Source organism: Schistocerca gregaria, chromosome 7 (genome assembly GCF_023897955.1).
Source record: "Schistocerca gregaria isolate iqSchGreg1 chromosome 7, iqSchGreg1.2, whole genome shotgun sequence".
Taxonomy (NCBI): Eukaryota; Metazoa; Arthropoda; class Insecta; order Orthoptera; family Acrididae; genus Schistocerca; species Schistocerca gregaria.
The window spans coordinates 118,224,936-118,246,879 of NC_064926.1; the positions used below are offsets into that span (position 1 = coordinate 118,224,936).

A 21,944-nucleotide genomic window follows, 5' to 3' on the forward strand; every position below is an offset into this window, starting at 1 on the left:
CCCGAGGCCAAATGTGTCTTATTACTAGAGCAAATACGCATATATAAGAGAGAGTGGGGGGGGGGGGGGGGGGAGATAGATATGACAATGAGTTGAGCTGAGTGAGTGAGAAAAGTCGACGGGTATGAGGCAACTTGACAGCGATTGGCTAGTAGGTTGAAGAGTTTAAAGGGAGCTGGCGGGAATGAGGGGTGAATGTATTACATGTTGAAAAGGGCGCGAATATGTTCGTATGCCAAGTTTTTGGTTACATTTTTAAAGCTCTGAGAACAGTATAGAATCGAGGCAGCTGATACCACAGTTTTCAGTCAGATTCTTTTAAACAGGAGTATATTCGCCTTTTTGTACCCCATAGGAGGATTTTTCGCCAGTTACATTTTTTATGCATACTGTCCACCTTTTCAGATATTTACTCCTATTTTCAAATGCAACTACTTAGATAGGTATTTTATGGGATACATGTGTATTTGTTTTTCTGATTCTCTTGTCCTGTAGTCATCTTTTTATGGTTTTATTGCACTCGGAAGATGTAAATCTTGTGACTGTATACATGTTAGTGTTTGGAAATTGTAATATTTTGTGTATTCTTAAAGCTCGTTTGCTGCTCATTGTTTAAAACTGTGCTAATCACTGGTATAAACAGACCATTTTAAACATTTTAGCAGTATTATTATTAATGACTTAAGCATCTGTTGCGTGTTAAATATGGGAGTGATGGTAAGATATTTATTTACTTATTTATTTTTTGGGTAGCCGAGGTAGGGGAGCGGAGGAGGAGACTGCACTGAAAGAATGTGCTGAAGATCTTCGCTAGGAAATAAAATTCTTTACTCCCATTAATTTACAAACGAATAAGCAAATTTAAATCAACGAGTGATATCTCAAGACCGCAGACATACTGTTTTAAGCACTAAAACACTTTTTTCAGATGATAGATAATATGTCACAGTCAATCGGCACAGATAACTGTACTTTAATCACTGTGTATCCAACTGTCAAATGCCTTACCGAGAAAGCTCGTGCGCCTTCAGGTTTGTTTCTCTTTTCTGCTCCAGAATTTCGTGCCCATAAACAGTCCATCAGCGTATTCCGACAGCTAAACTCAACGCGAATATAATGAAACGGTGAACCAGCAAGCGGCTCTTTCTTAAGCACTTATCCCTTCGCTAGCAGTGCCCACTGTCTCTGGACGCAATGCACTAGAACGATAATTACGCGATTTTCTTGTGACGTCTCATGGTTTTTGCTGGCAGTAGCTTTCAGATGAACGTGTGTGGATGTACTTTCAAAACCATCCAAAAGAAAGCTAAATCTGTCCCAGTATCACAGTCTCCATCACACTGTGAGATGCGTTTCCTAACGCTGTGGTCAAAGCTTTGAAATGAGAGGACACTACAAAGTGTATGATATTGTTTCTGAGAAGGTATTTCACATCTGGCGGAAAGTACAATTTATTATTTTTATTGTTGTCACAATTAACGATTTCCAGAAAGTCATAATTAGTGTTATTTCTTACAGTAGTGAGCCCTTTTCAACAGGCCATCTACGGCGGCACAACTTCAATGAATAATCACATGATTCCGTAAATCCCATTACGAAGAAAGGTTCGGGAATGTGTAATCAGGTAAGTTATAAATTAAAGTGAAAAAAAAAAAAAACCACTGCTGACTGCTTCTGTAAAATATATTGGCAACAAATCGAACTAATAACAACGCTAATTATTTGTAGCCTGCTTTATACTGCTATTTTGAAAAAGGCCACTACTTCTCAACTCCTATACCATTCAGCTGCTGTCTTCACCTACTACTTCACTTTAAAATGTTTTAGTTTGTTTTTAAGGGTTTCTCAATCTCCTGCATTCCGATTTCCACCGGGGCAACCAGTTACAGATTTTCGCGCCAGAGTATAAAACTACATTCTGCATCCTAGAGAGAGCTACATAGACTACATGGAAATTACTTCTAGTTTTGCGGTTGTCACTTGCTGAGTTCTCCTAAATTAAACGCTATTATTAATCACAAATACCATTAGGGAATATACAAGCTACCAGCATGTACGTATAAGAAATCCTAGGTCCATTATCAACTTTGTGCCAGAACATTGTGCTATAGGCTACACCTGAGTGAAAGGAGGCAATTCCAAATCAAAACATAGATGAGGGCAGGTAATTTAAAACTGCAACTATCACTAGGCACACACACTACCTAGTGAAAAATGGAAAATTGTATAGCATCGCTAAAAGTACGGTGTATTGTGCAAATTTTAGTAACGAGGTCATTTCATGCTAGCCTTGAAGATCAACTCCCCCCATGAACCATGGACCTTGCCGTTGGTGGGGCGGCTTGCGTGCCTCAGCGATACAGATAGCCGTACCGTAGGTGCAACCACAACGGAGGGGTATCTGTTGAGAGGCCAGACAAACGTGTGGTTCCTGAAGAGGGGCAGCAGCCTTTTCAGTAGTTGCAGGGGCAACAGTCTGGTTGATGGACTAATCTGGCCACGTAACAATAACCAAAATGGCCTTGCTGTTTTGGTACTGCGAACGGCTGAAAGCAAGGGGGAAACTACGACCGTAATTTTTCCCGAGGGCATGCAGGTTTACTGTATGATTAAATGATGATGGCGTCCTCTTGGGTAAAATATTCCGGAGGTAAAATAGTCCCCCATTCAGATCTCCGGGCGGGGACTACTCAGGAGGACGTCGTTATCAGGAGAAAGAAAACTGGCATTCTACAGATCGGAGCGTGGAATGTCAGATCCCTTAATCGGGCAGGTAGGTTAGAAAATTTAAAAATGGAAATGGATAGGTTAAAGTTAGATATAGTGGGAATTAGTGAAGTTCGGTGGCAGGAGGAACAAGACTTCTGGTCTTATGGCCAAGATAGACACGAAGCCCATGCCTACTACAGTAGTAGTTTATATGCCAACTAGCACTGCAGATGACGAAGAAATTGAAGAAATGTATGATGAGATAAAAGAAATTATTCAGGTGGTGAAGGGAGACGAAAATTTGATAGTCATGGGTGACTGGAATTCGACAGTAGGAAAAGGGACAGAAGGAAACGTAGTAGGTGAATATGGATTGGGGCTAAGAAATGAAAGAGGAAGCCGTCTAGTAGAATTTTGCACAGAGCATAACTCAATTATAGCTGACACTCGGTTCAAGAGCCATAAAAGAAGGTTGTATACATGGAAGAATCCTGGAGATACTAAAAGGTATCAGATAGGTTATATAATGGTAAGACAGAGATTTAGAAACCAGGTTTTAAATTGTAGGACATTTCCAGGGGCAGATGTGGACTCTGATCACAATCTATTGGTTATGAACTGTAGATTAAAACTGAAGGAATTGCAAAAAGGTGGGAATTTAACGAGATGGGACCTGGATAAACTGACTAAACCCAGAGGTTGTACAGAGTTTCAGGGAGAGCATAAGGGAACAAGTGACAGCAGTGAGGGAAAGAAGTACAGTAGAAGAAGAATGGGTAGCTCTGAGGGATGAAGTAGTGAAGGCAGCAGAGGATCAAGTAGGCAAAAAGACGAGGGCTAGTAGAAATCCTTGAGTAACAGAAGAAATATTGAATTTAATTGATGACAGGAGAAAATATAAAAATGCAGTAAATGAAGCAGGCAAAAAGGAATACAAACGTCTCAAAAATGAGATCGACAGGAAGTGCAAAATGGCTAAGCAGGCATGGCTAGAGGACAAATGTAAGGATGTAGAGGCTTACCTCACTAGGGGTAAGATAGATGCAGCCTACAGGAAAATTAAAGAGACCTTTGGAGAAAAGAGAGCCACTTTTATGAATATCAAGAACTCAGATGGAAACCCAGTTCTAAGCAAAGAAGGGAAAGCAGAAAGGTGGAAGGAGTATATAGAGGGTCTATACAAGGGCGATGTACTTGAGGACAATATTATGGAAATAGAAGAGCATGTGGATGACGATGAAATGGGAAATACGATACTGCGTGAAGAGTTTGACAGAGCACTGAAAGACCTGAGTCGAAACAAGGCCCTGGGAGTAGACAACATTTCATTAGAACTACTGCGTTGACAGATGTGAAAATTACTGAACCATCAGTTTAATAAGTCACAGCTCAAAATACTAATGCAAATTATTTACAGACGAATGGAAAAACTGGTAGAAGCTGACCTCGAGGAAGATCAGTTTGGATTCCGGAGAAATGTTGGAACACGTGAGGCAATACTGACCTTACGACTTATCTTAGAAGAAAGATTAAGGAAAGGCAAACCTACGTTTCTATCATTTGTAGACTAAGAGAAGCTTTTGACAATGTTGAGTGGAATACTCTCTTTCAAATTCTAAATGTGGCAGTGAAAGGCTATTTACAATTTGTAAAGAAACCAGATGGCAGTTATAAGAGTCGAGGGGCATGAAAGAAAAGCAGTGGTTGGGAAGGGAGTGACACAGGGTTGTAGCCTCTCCCCGATGTTATTCAATCCGTATACTGAGCAAGCAGTAAAGGAAACAAAAGAAAAATTTGGAGTAGGTATTAAAATCCATGGAGAAGAAATAAAATGCCGATGACATTGTAATTCTGTCAGAGACGGCAAAGGACTTGGAAGAGCAGTCGAAAGGAATGGACAGCGTCTTGAAAGGAGGGTATAAGATGAACATCAACAAAAGCAAAACAAGGATAACGGAATGTAGTCAAATTAAGTTGGGTGGTGCTTAGGGAATTGGATTAGGAAATTAGACCCTTAAAGTAGTATAGGAATTTTGCTATTTGGGGAGCTAAATAACTGAAGATGGTCGAAGTAGAGAGGATATAAAATGTAGACTGGCAATAGCAAGGAAAGCGTTTCTGAAGAAGAGAAATTTGTTAACATCGAGTATAGATTTAAGTGTCAGGAAGTTGTTCCTGAAAGTATTTGTATGGAGTGTAACATGGACGAAGAATAGTTTGGACAAGAAGAGAATAGAAGCTTTTGAAATGTGGTGCTACAGAAGAATGTTGAAGATTAGATGGGTAGATCACATAACTAATGAGGAAGTATTGAATAGGATTGGGGAGAAGAGAAATTTGTGGCACAACTTGACTAGCAGAAGGGATTGATTGGTAGGACATGTTCTGAGGCACCAAGGGATCACCAATTTAGTATTGGAGGGCAGCGTGGAGCGTAAAAATCATTGAGGGAGACCAAGAGATGAATACACTAAGCAGATTCAGAAGGATGTAGGTTGCAGTAGGTACTGGGAGATGAAGGAGCTTGCACAGGATAGATTAGCATGGAGAGCTGCATCAAACCAGTCTGAGGACTGAAGACCACAACAACAACAATTGAAGATCAAAAATTAACTTTTCCTTCACATAACAAAAATAGAGCATAAGGGGAAAAAGGCATCCCTGTATTTTCTGAAATACAAAATTACTGAAAAAGGCAGTGAACTGGTTAAATTTGTCTGCCTGACAAGCTAATAAAGTGTGCGTACACATTAGAAAAATTTATTATCAAATATTGCAATAATTACTTTTCCCCAGCTGAATATTGTATTGTTATTTTACGTGTAATATTCTTTGAATAATCGAGCTCGAGTGTCTACTACCCCATTTGGGCTCAACGCAAGTTTCCGATTGTATCGATAGTTGCGGCTGAGCTATATAGGTCAGGAAAACGTCCGATTCCTGCGGTTTTGTTCGTGTAGCGGAATGCTGTAATTTAATTTTTTTAGGATGTTGCGGTATTGTTTTACTGTCGTATATTTAACTTGTCCCCGCCCCAAACCCCCCAATTTTTCCAGGGTTGTCCCGATAGTTTCATTTTAATTTTGGAGTGAGACGGTAGGCTACTGTGTATTTTTGTTCGCGTTTGTTTGCCAGTACGTCATTGCCGCCATATTGTATACGCTGAAACTAGCCGTTTACCCATATTGATGACGTCATGTGTTGTAAAGCAGACTACTGGAATCGGATGCTTCTGTAATGCCACTTCCTAAAAGTAATGTGAAAGCTATTCTTGACATGTGACATATATTTGCCTACTTTAAATTATTTGTGTGTCCGTTTAATGCAATGAACATGTCAAACCGTATGACTAAAATAATGACCTGTTATGATCGCTTACAAAAATGACTATCGTATTTAGAGGAACATTACTGTTACTGATGTATAAGCTACTGATAAAACCTATAAAATAAACAAATGCCAACACAAATAACTTATCAGTAACATTACATAATGTCACATATCCTAATGCAGCTTAACTGAACATGACGCACACAATGCTTGCATACTAAATTTCACCTATATATAAGTAGATCATATAACAAACTCTGATGTGCAGGGAAGCATATTACAAGAAATGACACTCCTGTTTGCACTAAGCTATCTTTTCAAAAAGATGAGACAATACAAGTCAAGGGAAAATGTTCACTGGGAGGTTACATATTTCCGTTTAAGTTGAAAACTTTGTAGTTTTAGGGTCAACATTATCCACGTAAACAAAAAGATGGCTAAAATGCAGCATTTCCTGATGTAGACTGATTTTCAATCCTTATTTATTAATATCAATACCTCCAATCGCTGAAAGTGACGTTCAAGAAGGCATGTATCTACTCGTAAAGGCATAGAGCAGCGAAATGGGATGAGGTTCAGAACAAATATTGTGCATCCTTCCTGAGCTAACGATGAAAGTTTTAGGTGATCGATATTTTCTATTTACGAAACCGGATGATATTTACGAAAAATGATGAAAGACTCAAATCATCTACATTAATACTCGTACCTCTATTCATTTATATTTTTGCATGGAAACTCGAACTATTCATAATTAGGGTGCTTGTCACAAATATTATTATGTAATTGGATAAATTTTTATTCTGATTAACTATATTCATTGATACTTAAGATTATTAAAATATTATGTAGTTTATATTGAAAATCATAATTTCTACATTGTTTGCATAGCTTGTGCACATGTTATGAACTCAGTGCAATTAATTCTACTACTCGAATGTCACAGGAATTTAAAGTTGTGTTCAACAACTGGCAGAGGCAATCATTTTTGTCACACACGGAATAATTGTATTTACTATTTTACGTATCTCTCTACCCATTACACATATCTGTTTGAGAGTTCCATAATGAGAAGAACTGCTTAATGTTCACTTGTTCTGATTTATTATTGAAATAATATCTGTGGAAACCTGTCACCATGTCAGACCCAGTAGCAGTGGCACATGTACATACGGTCGACAAATGTTTCTTTTTTGTGCAGAACACATGCCGATAACAAGTGAGCTATAGAATATGCAAGTCATATATTTGGCACGGTTTATATACGGAGGAAATTCTCTAACCATTAACGTGACGCTACAACCAAAACATGAGGAGTGCGTTCTTTTTCTTGTATGAGATAGGCAGATAACTTTTTCAATTTATGAACTGGGTAAATAAACCTAGTTATATCTCCATTTGTCAAGTGACTACGCACTTGAATTTATATTTCGCTTCGTTATTTATTGTACTTCATATGCCACTTGTCTAGCGAGTCTTGTTATATGACGCTAATTTATTAGCACATCAAATATCGTTAGGAAATTTGATTGATTGAGAGACTGCTGATCACAGGCGATACGGTAGGCCTGATTGTACACTGCAGAAGATGCCCTGTAATGCAAACTGGTCGTCACCACAACTGCATATTCCGTTTCAGTTTCCATGCTCTTGAACTATTTAGAACACACCAAAGTCAGCAGTGCATAACAAGGTGATACGAAGTGCGCCTATACGAGGCGGGTCAATACAGCTTTGAAGAGAAGATACAGCGCCAACAACGATGCTCCACAAGACAATGGGAATTTCACATAGGCTACTTTTTTAAATCGTTTATTCTCTACCCCCTCCCCCTTTAAGAATTTATTTCGCATGAAGATTAAACCATTTTAAAAACAACTTATAATATCAATGACGATAATATCACGCATATGCTTTTACTGGTACTGATGAACTGTATCGTTTAGGCTTCCAAATAGAAAAGACTTATCAAATAAACGATCGATTTAAAAACATTGTCTCTCTTGAGCAGATTAAATTCTTGTGGGGTAACCTAAAATGTAACAATTATACCATGTTTAGGATGATATTCACAGAAATAGCTTTGCACAGAAAGCCATGTCAAACCATCCCTTCAGACTAAATAATGTAACCATTTCCTCTGGCAAAAATCAAGCGGATGACATTTCATCATGTCTCGTACTTAATCATCGGTAGTGCTCTTGATTTCTAAGGATCTTGTAAATTTGTTAATTGCAGAATAATCTAGTAATAAAACGTATGCATATAACGCCAGTAACAGCGGAATCTTTGACACTGCATAAAATGACAGATATCCGCAATCCCCAGACTGACAATCACACAGACACAATGTAAACAAGCTTTGCGTCGATGCACATAATTAAAAGGCCTACCAGGATTTCTCGTTCATTATGAACTGCATATTCTGTCATACATGAAGGACTAAATAAAAGAGATTTACAGTGACAGCATCCGTCACAACTTTGCAGTTCATTACTGGTTAAACCGAGGTCTTACCTTGTCCGCTGGTATGTTTCTGGAGCTCATCTTAGAAATTGCGTCGTTTAAACCAATAAGCGTAGAAGTGGATGGCTAATTTCCCAGGGAGTTGATTTTTTTCGTAGCACCAAGCAGCTGGTGGCAGCAGACGAAAATGAGCAACATTAACACACAACACTAAACTTCTTATTACGCCATAATGACGCACAGTTTAGCGAAGTGACGAGAATAATATCGAACCACGTTATCTATCCATTCTTCTACGGATGTGAAACTTGCATTTTTTTATACGAAACCAAATAATTTTACACTTTTCTTGGGCACACGGGCAAGAAGCAGTGGCTCCAACCAACGAAAATGGCGAACTCCATCTACTTCTAAGGTCTCTGGATGTTATGCTGCATTCTGGGATAACCACTGCCTTCCCGATTTGGAGCGGCACCGAAGATGAAGCATTGAAAGAAGTATTTACTCGAATTTGTTGTTTATCCCAAAAAGAATTTAAGCTGTAATTACTTTTTAACGAATTTCAAATAGGTGGAAAATTTCTTAATCTGTGTAAAAGAAGGCGTATCGTCGCAATGAAAATTTATCTAAACATCCTAACATCTCTGGCGACTCGAGGTGTAAATATTTTGGTGTGGGAGTTGACAGTGGGTGGTGGAGGTATAGGATGGAGAGGTGATAGTTTCGCCCAGCGTGGGTGAAAGGATTTTTTTTGTAGTTATGTGTAATTCATTTTCTAGATTAGGGGTGTGTTGTGTAATGCAAATCTTGTGATAGACACGTTCTGTTTACCGATGAAGATGACATCCATGGACGAAAATAATTGTGGTCCCACGGAAGTCTCAATCGAGGCGTTAAGTGTAAGAATATAGTTATGTACATTACATAAATGACTTTTTTTTTTGTAAATTTCTTGTTTCTCTGAGAGTAATTCTTTAATCTTACCACGGCGTATCAGTCGTTTGGAAGAAATCATAGAAAATAATCTAGAAGCGGAATACTGGTCCGTAGAAAACAGTTAATATGTAGGAACTCACAAGAACAAACGCAGCTTCGTAAATGATATTTGAAATTTGCTGGAAGAGCCGTTTATATTTCTTCGAGTAATAAGGCCATGTCATTGTTGTATACATGTTTGCATCATACTTACTATTACATTTTGGAAACCAATTCCTATTTCAAAATTTTTGTTTTTTGTGTTGCCTTACTTACATTATAAAAGTCCGTGCACTATTTGTAAAGATTTTACAGTTTCATACTTCTCAACTTGTTTGTGGAAGTTCTTTGAGTAGATTAATTTATGTGGCTTGATTTCTTCAAGAGAAGAGAAACTAAGTCTTCTGAATCTATTTCACATTAAATTTGCTGACAGAAACAAGTTTTCTGCCGCAAGCATTGACTTTCAAACCTAATTCAAATTTTATATACAATTTTCGTTACTCAATAATGGTCCTCGAATAGCATTTTTCTCCATAATTAAACTTTTACTTTTCTGGTGCAACATCGAATTCTAATTTCCTAACACTGTCTTATATGACAGTTTCATATATAGGCAAAATATTGGAAATTTTTCTTATGAACACCGTTATTGTTAATGCAAATATTGTCTCGTATAGTTTGTTACAGAAAGGAGAAACTAAAGATATATGGAAATCACTTCAGTGATATCTATAGAGAGAGATAGGTATTGGAAGAGTTCTGGAGGCTACAGTAACAAACACAAGCCAGTGTATGTTATTGTATCTGGTACTTCTGTTCTCTGTATCTGCCAAAAGGCTTGCAAATAAACATGCTAATTTTCAGAGCCTTGATGGGACCAGTGATTATTGACTTGAGTTGGGTTTTATCCAAAATTCATATCAGCCTTTTTGCAGGATACATATCATCCTATGTTGCCTCAAGATTTCATGGTATGAGACACATCAGGTTTCATAGACCAGCTAGTGTCATTCACACAAATATTAAAGTATTTTGATAATTCAGATATATTTAAATTATTTATGTATTTGAAAAGACCTGTAATTGATAGAGAATGTGTATCAAAAACAGAAATACATTAAATGTCAAATCATAAGTATGGCCTGTTGCAAGATTTGTGTTACTCTACATCAACTTGTTCATGCTGAGTAGTCCTTCCTCATGACCACATGGCTGTAGGGTTGGTCATGTAGTCACCTGTGGCCAGCCTAATTGCCTTATGATGAACAATGCCAATGAGCTTTGTAGGTTTGCTGTGCTGATTCATAAACTTAAGCATCCAGTGAGCATCATACATAATCTGCAAGTGCACCATGTCTGTTGCCAAAGGTCTTTTCCTTAAGGCACTTGAGGGTGTTATGTGCCATCAGTCCTTTGGCTTTTAAATCTTTTAGGCATCACAATCATATCAACAAGTCATCAAAAATGAGTCTGCAAATGTCACTGTTTTCGTGTATCTAACAACTGTATTTTCCATTTTAGGTATGGAAGGGTCAGGAGAACCGACCTTTAAAATACTTGCACGCTGACCTCTCTGAGGATAATTTGAACCCAATACCATCTGCCAAATCCTCCAAACACATTTTGTCAGTTACAGTCAACATGAAGTCATTGTAAGGTAGAATGAGTAGCAGAAACTTGCGAATTTGTCTACAAACAATAACTATTGTACCAGTGTTCCTGTCATTGTTCTGTGAGCATTACCTCGTCGTCATGATTGTGTATGTCTGGTTGGGTGTCACCAGCATGGTACCTGAAAAACGGTCATGAAAAGAAGGACCATTGAAATGCAAGAAGATGTCCCAAAGGCCCCACTTGCAGAGCTGCCTGAGAATATTGACTCTTCTAGCAGTGTTATTGGCCTCGTCCAAGATTGAAAAATAGCATGTTGTCAATATAGTAATACTTTTTATACTTTGTGAATTGTTTCCTCCAGCAGTGTTTAGTTATCAAGAGTAGAATTGAGTCTTCTGAACCGACATTGGATGCGAGTAAGAAGCTTGCTTGATCTTAGAATTCAGGTAAGATGCTGGTTGACCATGTATTCCAGGATTTTTCTTACTTAGGTAGTGAGAGCTACACTACCACAAATACTGAGGAATGCACAGTCCTTCCTTGGTTTCATTAGGGGATAAAATATGCCAGTTGCCCCCCCCCCCTCCCTCGAAGACCCAGCTTTTTTTTATTTTAAATGCCGCATTTCCCAGGAGGTACTCATGTCAAATTGTAGTAATATTTTGCTACAGTTTGAAGCATTTCTTGAGTCTCCACTGGCTCCCATACAAAGAAATTGATATGTCCTGTGCCGATGGAGTTACTATAATAAGAGCAGCCCAGGTAACCAGTGCAGACCAAATTTTTTAAAAGCACATAAACAACAGCTCCTTCTTAGAGAAAGTTATTTGTGAGAAGTGTTTGTGATAGCTCATGGTAATCGCTGAGTTTAACCAAGTTCATTAGTGCGTAGATGGCCCCAGTAATGGACAAAGTGAAAGTCTGAGTTCACACAGGAGTTGAACAGTTACAGCATAAAGTAATGTTGATGGCCAGTACCAAAGTCTTTTGTCCAGTGACTGGTGGTGGCACAGTGTCGGATGTCCCGACTGTTTCCTTAGTGAGATGTGTAATTTATGGTCCACTACTGGGGTTGGTGCCTGACCCAGAGAACTTGAAGGAAATTACCTGATACAGCTTGGTGCATGCCTAAATACTGTGGTGGCCACGTGTGGCTGCACTATGTTGACCTCTCATGTGATGTTTGTGTAGTTTAGATTTACTTTCATTCCAATTGATCCGTAGTAAGGAGGTCCTTCAGGATGTAGCACATGTCAGAAAAACAATAATACATGACAGATATTTACAACTAAAACAAATGAGGTTATGTACCTTCCACAGGTCCCACATTCCACATGGGAAAAATATATCTAAAAATAAAGAAGTTGTAACTTACCAAGTGTTGGTATGTTGATAGGAGACAAAAAACACACACACACACAAATTTCAAGCTTCCGCAAATCATGGTTGCTTCATCAGGAAAGAGGGAAGGAGAGGGAAAGACGAAAGGATGTGGGTTTTAAGGGAGAGGGTAAGGAGTCATTCCAATCCCGGGAGCCAAAGGACTTACCTTAGGGGGAAAAAGGCACAGGTATACACTCGCACACACACACATATCCATCCACACATATACAGACACAAGCAGACATTGTAAAGGCAAAGAGTTTGAGCAGAGTTTGATGATGCCTGATAGCTTAATACTTGTTGTTTTCCTTAATAACACCCTTTGTTTCCTGACAGAGATATAAGATTTGAACCATTTTGCAGCATTTCCTGTTACACTACAGTATTCTAATTTACTTAAAAGGATATTGTGATTTACACAGTCAAATGCCTTTGACAGATCACAGAATATACCAGTTGCCTGCAATTTTTTGTGTGATGAATTAAATACATTTTCACTGTAAGTGTAGATAGCCTTCTCAGTATCAGAACCCTTTAGAATTCCAAACTGCGACTTTGACAACAGTGTGTTATTTGTGAAAAATAATTATAAAGCCGATTTTACATTACCTTTCCTAAAATTTTTGAGAGTGCTGGCAAAATTGAAATATGGATGGAAATTTGACACTATTTTGTTATGCCCCTTCTTAAACAGTGGCTTAACTTCAGCATATTTCAACCATTCAGGAAATATTCCACTGCTAAATGACTAGCTTAATATGTTATTCAACTCAGAATCTCATTCTTTAATTAACTTTGTTGATATTTCATCATACCCACTAGATGTTTTTGATTTTAAAGATTTTATGATGGACATTACTTCTTCTGGGGTAGTGCGGGTCAAATTCATACTACGGAAGTTACTTGAAATGTCTGGTCTGAGGTATCCCAAGCAGGATCTGCAGAACCTGAGAACCCCATCTTTTCAGTAACTGTTATAAAAATGTTTGTTAAAAAGTCCTGCAACACTATACACATTTGTCACCAATGTATCATTTACATTTAATGCTAATTGTCCCTCTTCATGTCTGGTTCTACTAGTCTCCTCCTTCACTATATCCCATATTGTCTTTATTTTGCCATCTGATATGACTACCTTTTCCTTGTAATGTACTTGCTTTGCTTTCCGCATTACAGTCTTTAATATTTTGCAGTATTTCTTGTAATGTGCTAATAGCATCGACATCAGAACTGTTTTGGATTGACAGATACAGTTTTCTTTTTGTTTTACAAGATACCTCTATTCCAAGGCTTCTTGATAGACTTTGCTCTAACCTTGGTTAGTTTTCTGGGAAAACAATGTTCAAATAATGTAGGCACGTTATTAGCAAAAGAGTTATATTTTTCATTCATGCCATGAGCACTATAAACATCACCCCAGTGACGTCTCTGAGGAGTGTCCTAAAATAATCAATTTTTGTTATATTGATTACCTTTTGAGTTTAGATTTAACAGATGTTATATCCTGTTCAATATTAACATTTAACAGAAGGAATTGCATGTCATGATCTGAGAGGCCTTTGACTATTGGTTTTGTAATATAATTTTGTTTATTGGACTTTTCTATAAAGATATTATCAATGGATGTTTGTGAGCAATTGGCTACCCTTGTTGGGAACTTTACAGTGGGAATTAAGTTGAATGATAGTGTTACTAACTCAAATAAGTTCTTATTGGGAAAGTCTTTAAGGAGATCTACATTGAAGTCACCAGCAACCCCTCTTTCTTTGTTTTTGTTTGTTAAATGGGCCAGTACAGCTCCAAGGTGGTTTATGAGCAGGTTAAATATACCTGCAGGTGCTCAATGTACACTTAATATTATGAAGGATTTTTTGTGAAATTCTACTTCTGTTGCACATGCTTCCATATGCTGTTCTAGGTAACGTTTATGAATGTCTGTGTTCTTAAATTTATGACAGATCCAGATGAATGTGGCAACTCCACCTTTCTCTGTTTCTGCTCTACAAAAGTGAGATGCTAACCTAAAACCTGCAACACTTAAAAGTTCTATACCATATTTTATATTATATTCAGAGAGGCATATTATGTCGTCTGGGTTTGAAGACTAATTCATCTATGCAGCTAATTAATTCATTAATTTTATTTCTCAGTCCTCGAATATTTTGATGCAATAAAGACAGCTGACATTTCACTGAGTTAAAATTGTGTAGAGTTGAAATTTCTGCTGATTCTTGAAAATTCTTAATCAACAGCTGTTTATGTAGATGTAATAAGCTAGAATTGTGTTTTTTGGTTTCTTTCTCAAACTAAAGGTTTGTCTCAATCCTAACCTCTCCTAAAACTTGGATTCTTTCTGTCTTCTCTACCATAAAAAGGGCCTATTCTGAACCCTATAATAACTGGTATTTTATCACTCATGACAGTGCCTGCCCTCATTAACTTTCCTGCTATTTTCCCAGCCAGTGTAAGAGGGGTTGTTGTTAGAGAGGGCGAACAGTCCATACACAAGAGAAAGGACAGTTATGTTCTTCATGTTTTGTAAAATAAATGTGAACCATCCTCTATCAATGCTAATTGATGATACAAAGTTGGATTTTGTGCTTCTTTGGCTGAAACTGAAAAGAAACATTCATTTGATGACTGGGAGATGTCTTTGGAGTTTAAAGATTTCCCTCTTCAAAGTACACCAGTCATCCGTAACCTGGTATGCCTCTCAGAAATTGTCCCATTGGTTTCCCATAGTTTTGTGGGGGAGGTGTTTTATGGAGTCCCCAAAACAATGGTAACAGAGACTCTTTGCCTTGTTGGTTTCTTCTTGGTGTACTTGCCCTTGTGACAAAGAAGGCTGTGATCCTGTATTCAGTTATTCACCATTCTAAACATCATAGAGGCACACAACTGCCTCTAATTGAAGATAGTCATTTGTCATTCTGCCAAGGGTCAGGCTGCCTCTTAGACTAACTGAAGTCCTTCTGAATGTATGCATCAGTGGCATAATGCATTATTGTTTTAAATTAATACATCAGAGCTTGAATGCTATGTTAGAAACCAATTTTGTGCACAGCGTACAAATTTCTCCGTGGAGCATCCTTCTCAACCATATCTGTTAAATGATGGGGAGGGGAGTCACTGGACTGAAAGTAGCCACCCACTTCCTACAGGACAACAGGACAATGCCTTCAATGACAGGTCAGTGAAAAGTTAGAGGTCAATGGCAGAGGGTGTCCACCCCCCCCCCGCCCCCCCTTTCCAATGCTGAAGTGCATATTAGTAGTATCTCTACACAACTCAGTGCCTGAGGCAGATGGTTATTAGACCCTCAAAGCAGACTGTGTGTGATTAAAATCTCCTACAAGGAAGAATGTTTGGTTAGGGGAGTTTGCTAATAGGGATTTGGTATTGTCTCTTTACCACGTGTGATGTAAATAAATGGAGCAAACTATTATCCTAGACAGAGTGTGCACTGTTAAATTAACTGCTTGTGTGGTGTCACCGCCAGACACCACACTTGCTAGGTGGTACCTTTAAATCGGCCGCGGTCCGGTAGTATACATCGGACCCGCGTGTCGCCAGTATCAATGGTTGCAGACCGAGCGCCGCCACACGGCAGGTCTAGAAAGACTTCCTAGCACTCGCCCCAGTTGTACAGCCGACTTTGCTAGCGATGGTTCACTGACATAATACGCTCTCATTTGTCGAGACGATAGTTAGCGTAGCCTTCAGCTATGTTATTTGCTATGACCTAGCAAGGCGCCATTATCTGTTACTATTGATACTGTGAATCATGTAATGTCACGAGCAACGTTCGTCATTAATGGATTAAAGTTAAGTATTCCACCAGCTGTGTCTGTTGTTTCTAAATTCTAATTTCCTTGTCCTGTTCCAGACCTCACGCCAGTCTGCGTGAGCTAAATCGCGTGCCTTTATACAGTCAATGACAGGTCTGGTTCCCCTGCCTTCCCAAGTATACCGGTGAATGTTCTTATGTTTAAAAAAAGGAGTTTGTGATTACTAAGCCCATACTGGCACAGAAATCCAAGAGTTGTTTCCTGTTCCTGTTGGCCTCCATATCCTCTCCAAATTTATGCATAACCTTTTCATACCCTTCTGTTCGATTTCTAATCCTATCACCCATGAGCAGAACACTGTCCTTGTCCTTTACTCTAACAACTACATCACTGAGTGCATCTTCTATCCATCTTATCTTGATCTGTCCCTTCACAATGCGAATATACTGACACAATCCTAATTTTCTTGCTAGACACTGTCAAATCTATCCACATCAGTCATTTGTTTACATACCTTATTGCAACTACGCTGGGTTCCATTTCTTTCCTGATGTAAAGCCCTACATCCCATTGTGCTATTCCTGCTTTGACTCCTGACAGGTAGACCTTGTATTCTCACCCCTTACCCGAATCTCACTAACAGCTAAATCGTCCAGCCCCATCTTACTTGCAGCCTCTGCCAGCTCTACCTTCTTCCCAGAGTAGCCCCCATTGATATTAATAGCTCCCCATCTCGTTACCATTCATTTGCTAAGTTGTATCTTAGGTGTAAATAAGAAATTCGAGGACAAACAAATTTTTGACAATTGAAAGTCCAGGTAAGAATATCAATAATATTATGAAAAGGATAGATTTCTACTCACCCTAAAGATGATGTGCTGAGTTGCAGACAGGCAGAACAAAAAGGCTGTTATCCATTTAGCTTTTGGCCAAAGCCTTCTTCTGCCTGGAGCAGGTGGAGATGGCTGTCATGTGTGTGTGAAGTGTGCTTGCTTGTGTGAATGTGTGTGTTCCTTTTCTGAAGAAGGATTTGGACGAAAGCTAAATGTGTAATAGCTTTTTGTTGTACCTATCTGCAACTGAACATTGCATCTTTACTGTGAGTAACATTCTATCCTTTTCATAACATTGTAAATAAATTTTTGAGATTACTTTCAGATGAAAAGTATTTTGACACAAACAAAATCATGATCTTGGTAATTGCAATGCTTCTACTACTTTTCTGTGGAATTCAAATGGAAAGGAAGCTACTAGACATAAAAATAAGATGTTTATGTATTTTATTTTTACCCTTATTTGTGAAGTACACTTTTTTAAACTAATATTTCTTCCTACACACTGTGTCAATCACTAAAGGAAAGATGTTAATTCGTATACTATCATGCTTAGTAATTGTAGTTGTTGGTTGATGATTTCAAGCATACCAGTACTTGATCCTTAAATCAGATAATGTACAGGTAGTTTGAAAATTTCAGAACAGTAGAAAATTTTTCATACAGTCTCTGCAGTAGCTTCTTTTCCTTTTTTACGTGCCTGAAACTGTATCGTTCTGATTACCTTATACGCCTGAGTTCTTCATGTGTTATTGTTTTAAAATCAATGCAATGTAAGATATAGCAAATCTAGTGGTTTCCCTCTACATACAACACTGTACGCTGTAAAAAATGTCACGTCGCACCACAGCCTGGTGCATATCTTTCATTGGGTGCCACTTTGGTGACTTGTGTGTCCTTAAAACCATTGGCACTCAGTTTTCCCCAGAATGGTCACACATCCAAATACTAGCCACACCCCATGTTGCTTACCTTCGGTGGTTGGGCAGCAACTGGTGTTACCAACATGGCATGGCCACTGGCGTTTTACTCGCTTAAGTCCCCTTGCCCTTCTTTTACTCCTATCTCTTTCTTCCTTCCATCATTTTATAGGTTGATGTATTTTATCTTCAGCTTGCAGATTGTACTGTCTAACCCCCATTTTGTGAGAATTAATATTGTGTACCAATTAGTTATTTTTACTGTTAAATTTTAGTTTTAAACTTTCATTTACAAGTCTTCTTTTCTTTTTTTTAAGGACAAAGTGAAACAACTCTTTACATTCAGAGACCATTATTTTGAGAACCATTCTATAGATGATGCATCACGGAAGAATAAAGATGTAACTGACAAAATGAAAGAAACAGTAAATATAATTGAAAGGCTGAAAGGTATGTTTAAGAAATATCTCATATATTAACATTCACTCATTTATTATTGCATCAGCAGAACCAGCTAAAAGACATGGACAGGTGGTTACTGATGACCATACTCTGCAATACTGAACACAAAAAATAGCAAACACTAAGGACAATATTGATTAAAAACAGGAACTATAGACACCTATAGAGCAATTTGCCTCCACTTCATGTTTATCTTTTCATTTTTTCCTTTCCAATTTAGGATAATTTTTCTTTGTCTGTGCTCTGTCTCTTTTTTTTTTCTTTTTCATTGAGTTTTTCTGCATTTTTCTTTTTCTCAAAATGTGCTTTTCAGTTTGCTTGACGCAACAAAGGTATCGTGTCATTGTTTCTCTTAAATTTTCTTTTTGGTGCACTTGGCTATTCTAGAATTTATTTCTGTGGAGAATCATGCATTTACAGTTTCTCATCCACCTCAGATTTACAAGAATACCTGAGTCCACATTTGTTCACTTCACCTGAAGGCTTTCATTTATTTCTGTCTGGCAATGGATGGGAACAGCCTCATCATCACCATCATCATTTATCGCTTTGTTATCTTTCCCACCAATAGTTGTCCTTCATTGTTGGTAAGTATGGGAGATGATCTCATTGAAGATTCCATAGACAAAATTTCTAAGTAAAATAAATAAAATAGTATTGTGCATTGGCACAACCAGTAACTAGTATATAAATATGACAATGATTGGCACCATATGTGGCTGTTAGGTCCTCCATGTCAACAACTGTTAAATATAATATCAGGTTTACCAAAAAAGGATCATTGGTAATTAATTAATAATTGAAGGTAGGAGATAATGTAAAAAATTTACGCAGATGCTGAAAATGCTTTATTTTGAAACCCAGCTGTTGGTACCCCACAGTTGTGTGACACTTGTATTTCTGAAGCTTTTTTTCCTGCAGGTTACATTACAAAGTCTTCAGAAAAACTGCTCCAAAGAGTAACAAAATTTATATAAAAGTGATACAAGAGAAAGGAAAAGTTGAGAACTAAGTTCCTTCAGTCTCACCTAACAAAAAGCTTTGTTCAATTTGAGACTGTAATGTGGTGTACCAAGCAGCTGTGACATTAAATGGAGGCTTCATAGTGAACAGCTCCAGAAATGTAACAAGAAGTGCACATATCAGCAATCCCATACATGGTTCAAAGATTTCTCTGATGATCCCCAAATTCTTATTATATGGCTATCCACATCACCATGAAACATTCAGCCAGACTCCGTTTCGACCGAGCGAGGAAGTGGTTAGCACACTGGACTCGTATTTGGGAGGATGACGGTTCAATCCCATATCCGGCTATCCTGATTTAGGTTTTCTGTGATTTCCCTAAATCGCTTCAGGGAATTGTCGGGATGGTTCCCTCAAAAGGGCATGGCCGACTTCCTTCCCCATCCTTCCCTAATCCATTGAGACTGATGACCTCACAGTTTGCTCTCTTCCCCCAAATAACCCAATCCCCCCCCCCCCCCCCCCAACAATCATGTAGTTAAACCTTTTAGCCCTTCATGTTACAAGTAAGATACAAAGTAACAATATTTTTCTACCATACTTCACCGGTTGTTAGGGTTTACTTAAATGTTCATCTGTGGAACAGAAGGAGTTGTCTGGAAGAAGAGATTTCAGATTAAATTTAAAATTTATTGTGTACCTTTCAGACATTTTATGCTATTGGGCAAATGATCAAAGAGTTTTATGAGTGTATAGTGAGCTCCTTTGTGAACCACTTGCAGCTTTAGTAATGCATACTGAAGGTATGTTTTTCATATTATGTTATTGGCTGGTGGTATTAGTAGTCTTCTCCCGAAAACAAAATTGCTGTGTCATTTAGAATCAAGAGCTATTACTGTATAACATGAGAGGTACTGAATGTTAGACAGAAAGATGTGCAAAAGGTTCATGTTAGTTATGATAAGTTTTGTAATGCAACAACCCAGTCTTTGGTCAGAAAATTATTAGTCATTAATGAAAGTAAGGAGAAGTAGCATGGAAGTGCCATAGATTATTACAGCGACAGCTGTGGCCTGGTAACAGCCAGTCTGGTGATATGTGAATCACAACAGTGGATTACAAAGGAAGGATATAGGCGAGCTCAGTGGTAAATGGCACCGCACAGTGGTTACTGTGTAGCAGTTGTGGTGGTGACATCAAACTGGGGTGAGTTTCTTGTTATGGTGACAGGACTGGGCACCAGGTTTTAGTGAAACAAATGGACACCAGAGGAATATAAATAAGTCCGGATTTTGAGGAAGCAGTGACTTGGCATTGCTGGAAGTTAGCAGCACTGCTACAATACCACAGCTACGCTGGACAGCGAGATGACTGGGCACCACCACCAGCTGCCAGGTTCGAGACCAGGCTGTACCTGCCACCAGCTTGAAGTCCTTCATGGGACTTACTGCACAACCCAGCTGACCTACCACCTGTGCATGCTGCCACTGATGCTGAGTTCCTGGTGAGACATGGCACCACAGCGCAATCCACTGCCCGACTCCTGTCCCAGGGCAGCGAGTCGAGTCCCGTGCCCTGCAGACTCCACACAGCACCACCGCAGCTGCAGGCAGAGCCGAGAGGCCATTCCCCAAGTGGAACGGCACAGTGGCACAATGTTAGTGCTGCTGACATCAACGGCTGTGGCCTCCAAAGGCTGCAGGATACTAGCTCAGCAGCTACGAGTGGAAGCTGCCACTTGTTCATCAGCACCAGCCAGGGGCAACAGGAAGACGCATGCCTGTCTCTCTATGTCATGTGTAAACATCAATAGAAGTTTGTTTTAACAGTTAGCAGTGTTTGCCCTGGCCCCCACAACCTGTCACTACCACTCTGACATCCCCCAGCATGCTACAGAGTGGAGTTAGAAGCTGGATTTTCAAGCCCGTCTCCACACTGTTTTGCTGATAGCAGGAGCAGCAAACAATGCCTTCAACTGCCACCCGTTGGTGAAGAAGATGACTTGACCGTGGCATGCAAACAGTTTATCGAACATTTTCATGCGTTTACGCTGTTTTGTTTTTTTGTGGTGACAATTATGACAAGTCACGGGTTTTCGCACGGGTTGTGATGTACTTGTAAGTTCAGTGGGAAACAGGTGAATGCAAATGATATTTTTGAGGAGGCACAAATATAAATCTTATTTTTCACGTGGTCAGTATCTGAAATATGGGTGTCATGAGGAAGAGATATGGCTCATTGTATAGTAGTATATAAGCTGTTAACCTTGAGTAAGGATTCAGTAGCTGATGCTAAGTCATTGTTTCGGTGTACAAGTATAATAATAATGAGTATAAGCAGCCACTTATGTAAGAATGAATAAGTTGTGTGAGGAGTAATGTGTAAGTGTTACAGTTATATGTTGTCACAATATTGTTTGTTTTGTTTGGAGGAAGTAGTGTGACTTAGCATTTTATCAAGTAAGGTAGTGAGGAGTGTTAGGACAGGGGTATGTT

At 38.7% G+C, this 21,944-nt stretch overlaps 2 protein-coding genes across 2 annotated transcripts in view; one reads left to right on the plus strand and one right to left on the minus strand.

Annotated features, from left to right (window-relative positions):
- LOC126282140 (ubiquitin-like protein 3) overlaps positions 1–8,957 on the minus strand; it is a 437,031-nt gene extending 428,074 nt beyond the window's left edge. Inside the window, exon 1 of the mRNA XM_049981643.1 lies at positions 8,557–8,957. Coding sequence (XP_049837600.1) covers positions 8,557–8,586 — 30 coding nt within the window. The 5' untranslated portion in view covers positions 8,587–8,957. The remainder of the gene's footprint in view (positions 1–8,556) is intronic.
- A 1-nt stretch (position 8,958) lies between these two features.
- The window catches only part of LOC126282139 (tetratricopeptide repeat protein 5-like), a 122,720-nt gene continuing 109,734 nt past the window's right edge, over positions 8,959–21,944 (plus strand). The window contains exons 1-2 of the mRNA XM_049981641.1: positions 8,959–9,404; positions 18,339–18,471. Of these exons, the coding sequence (XP_049837598.1) occupies positions 9,339–9,404; positions 18,339–18,471 (199 nt within the window). The 5' untranslated portion in view covers positions 8,959–9,338. The remainder of the gene's footprint in view (positions 9,405–18,338; positions 18,472–21,944) is intronic.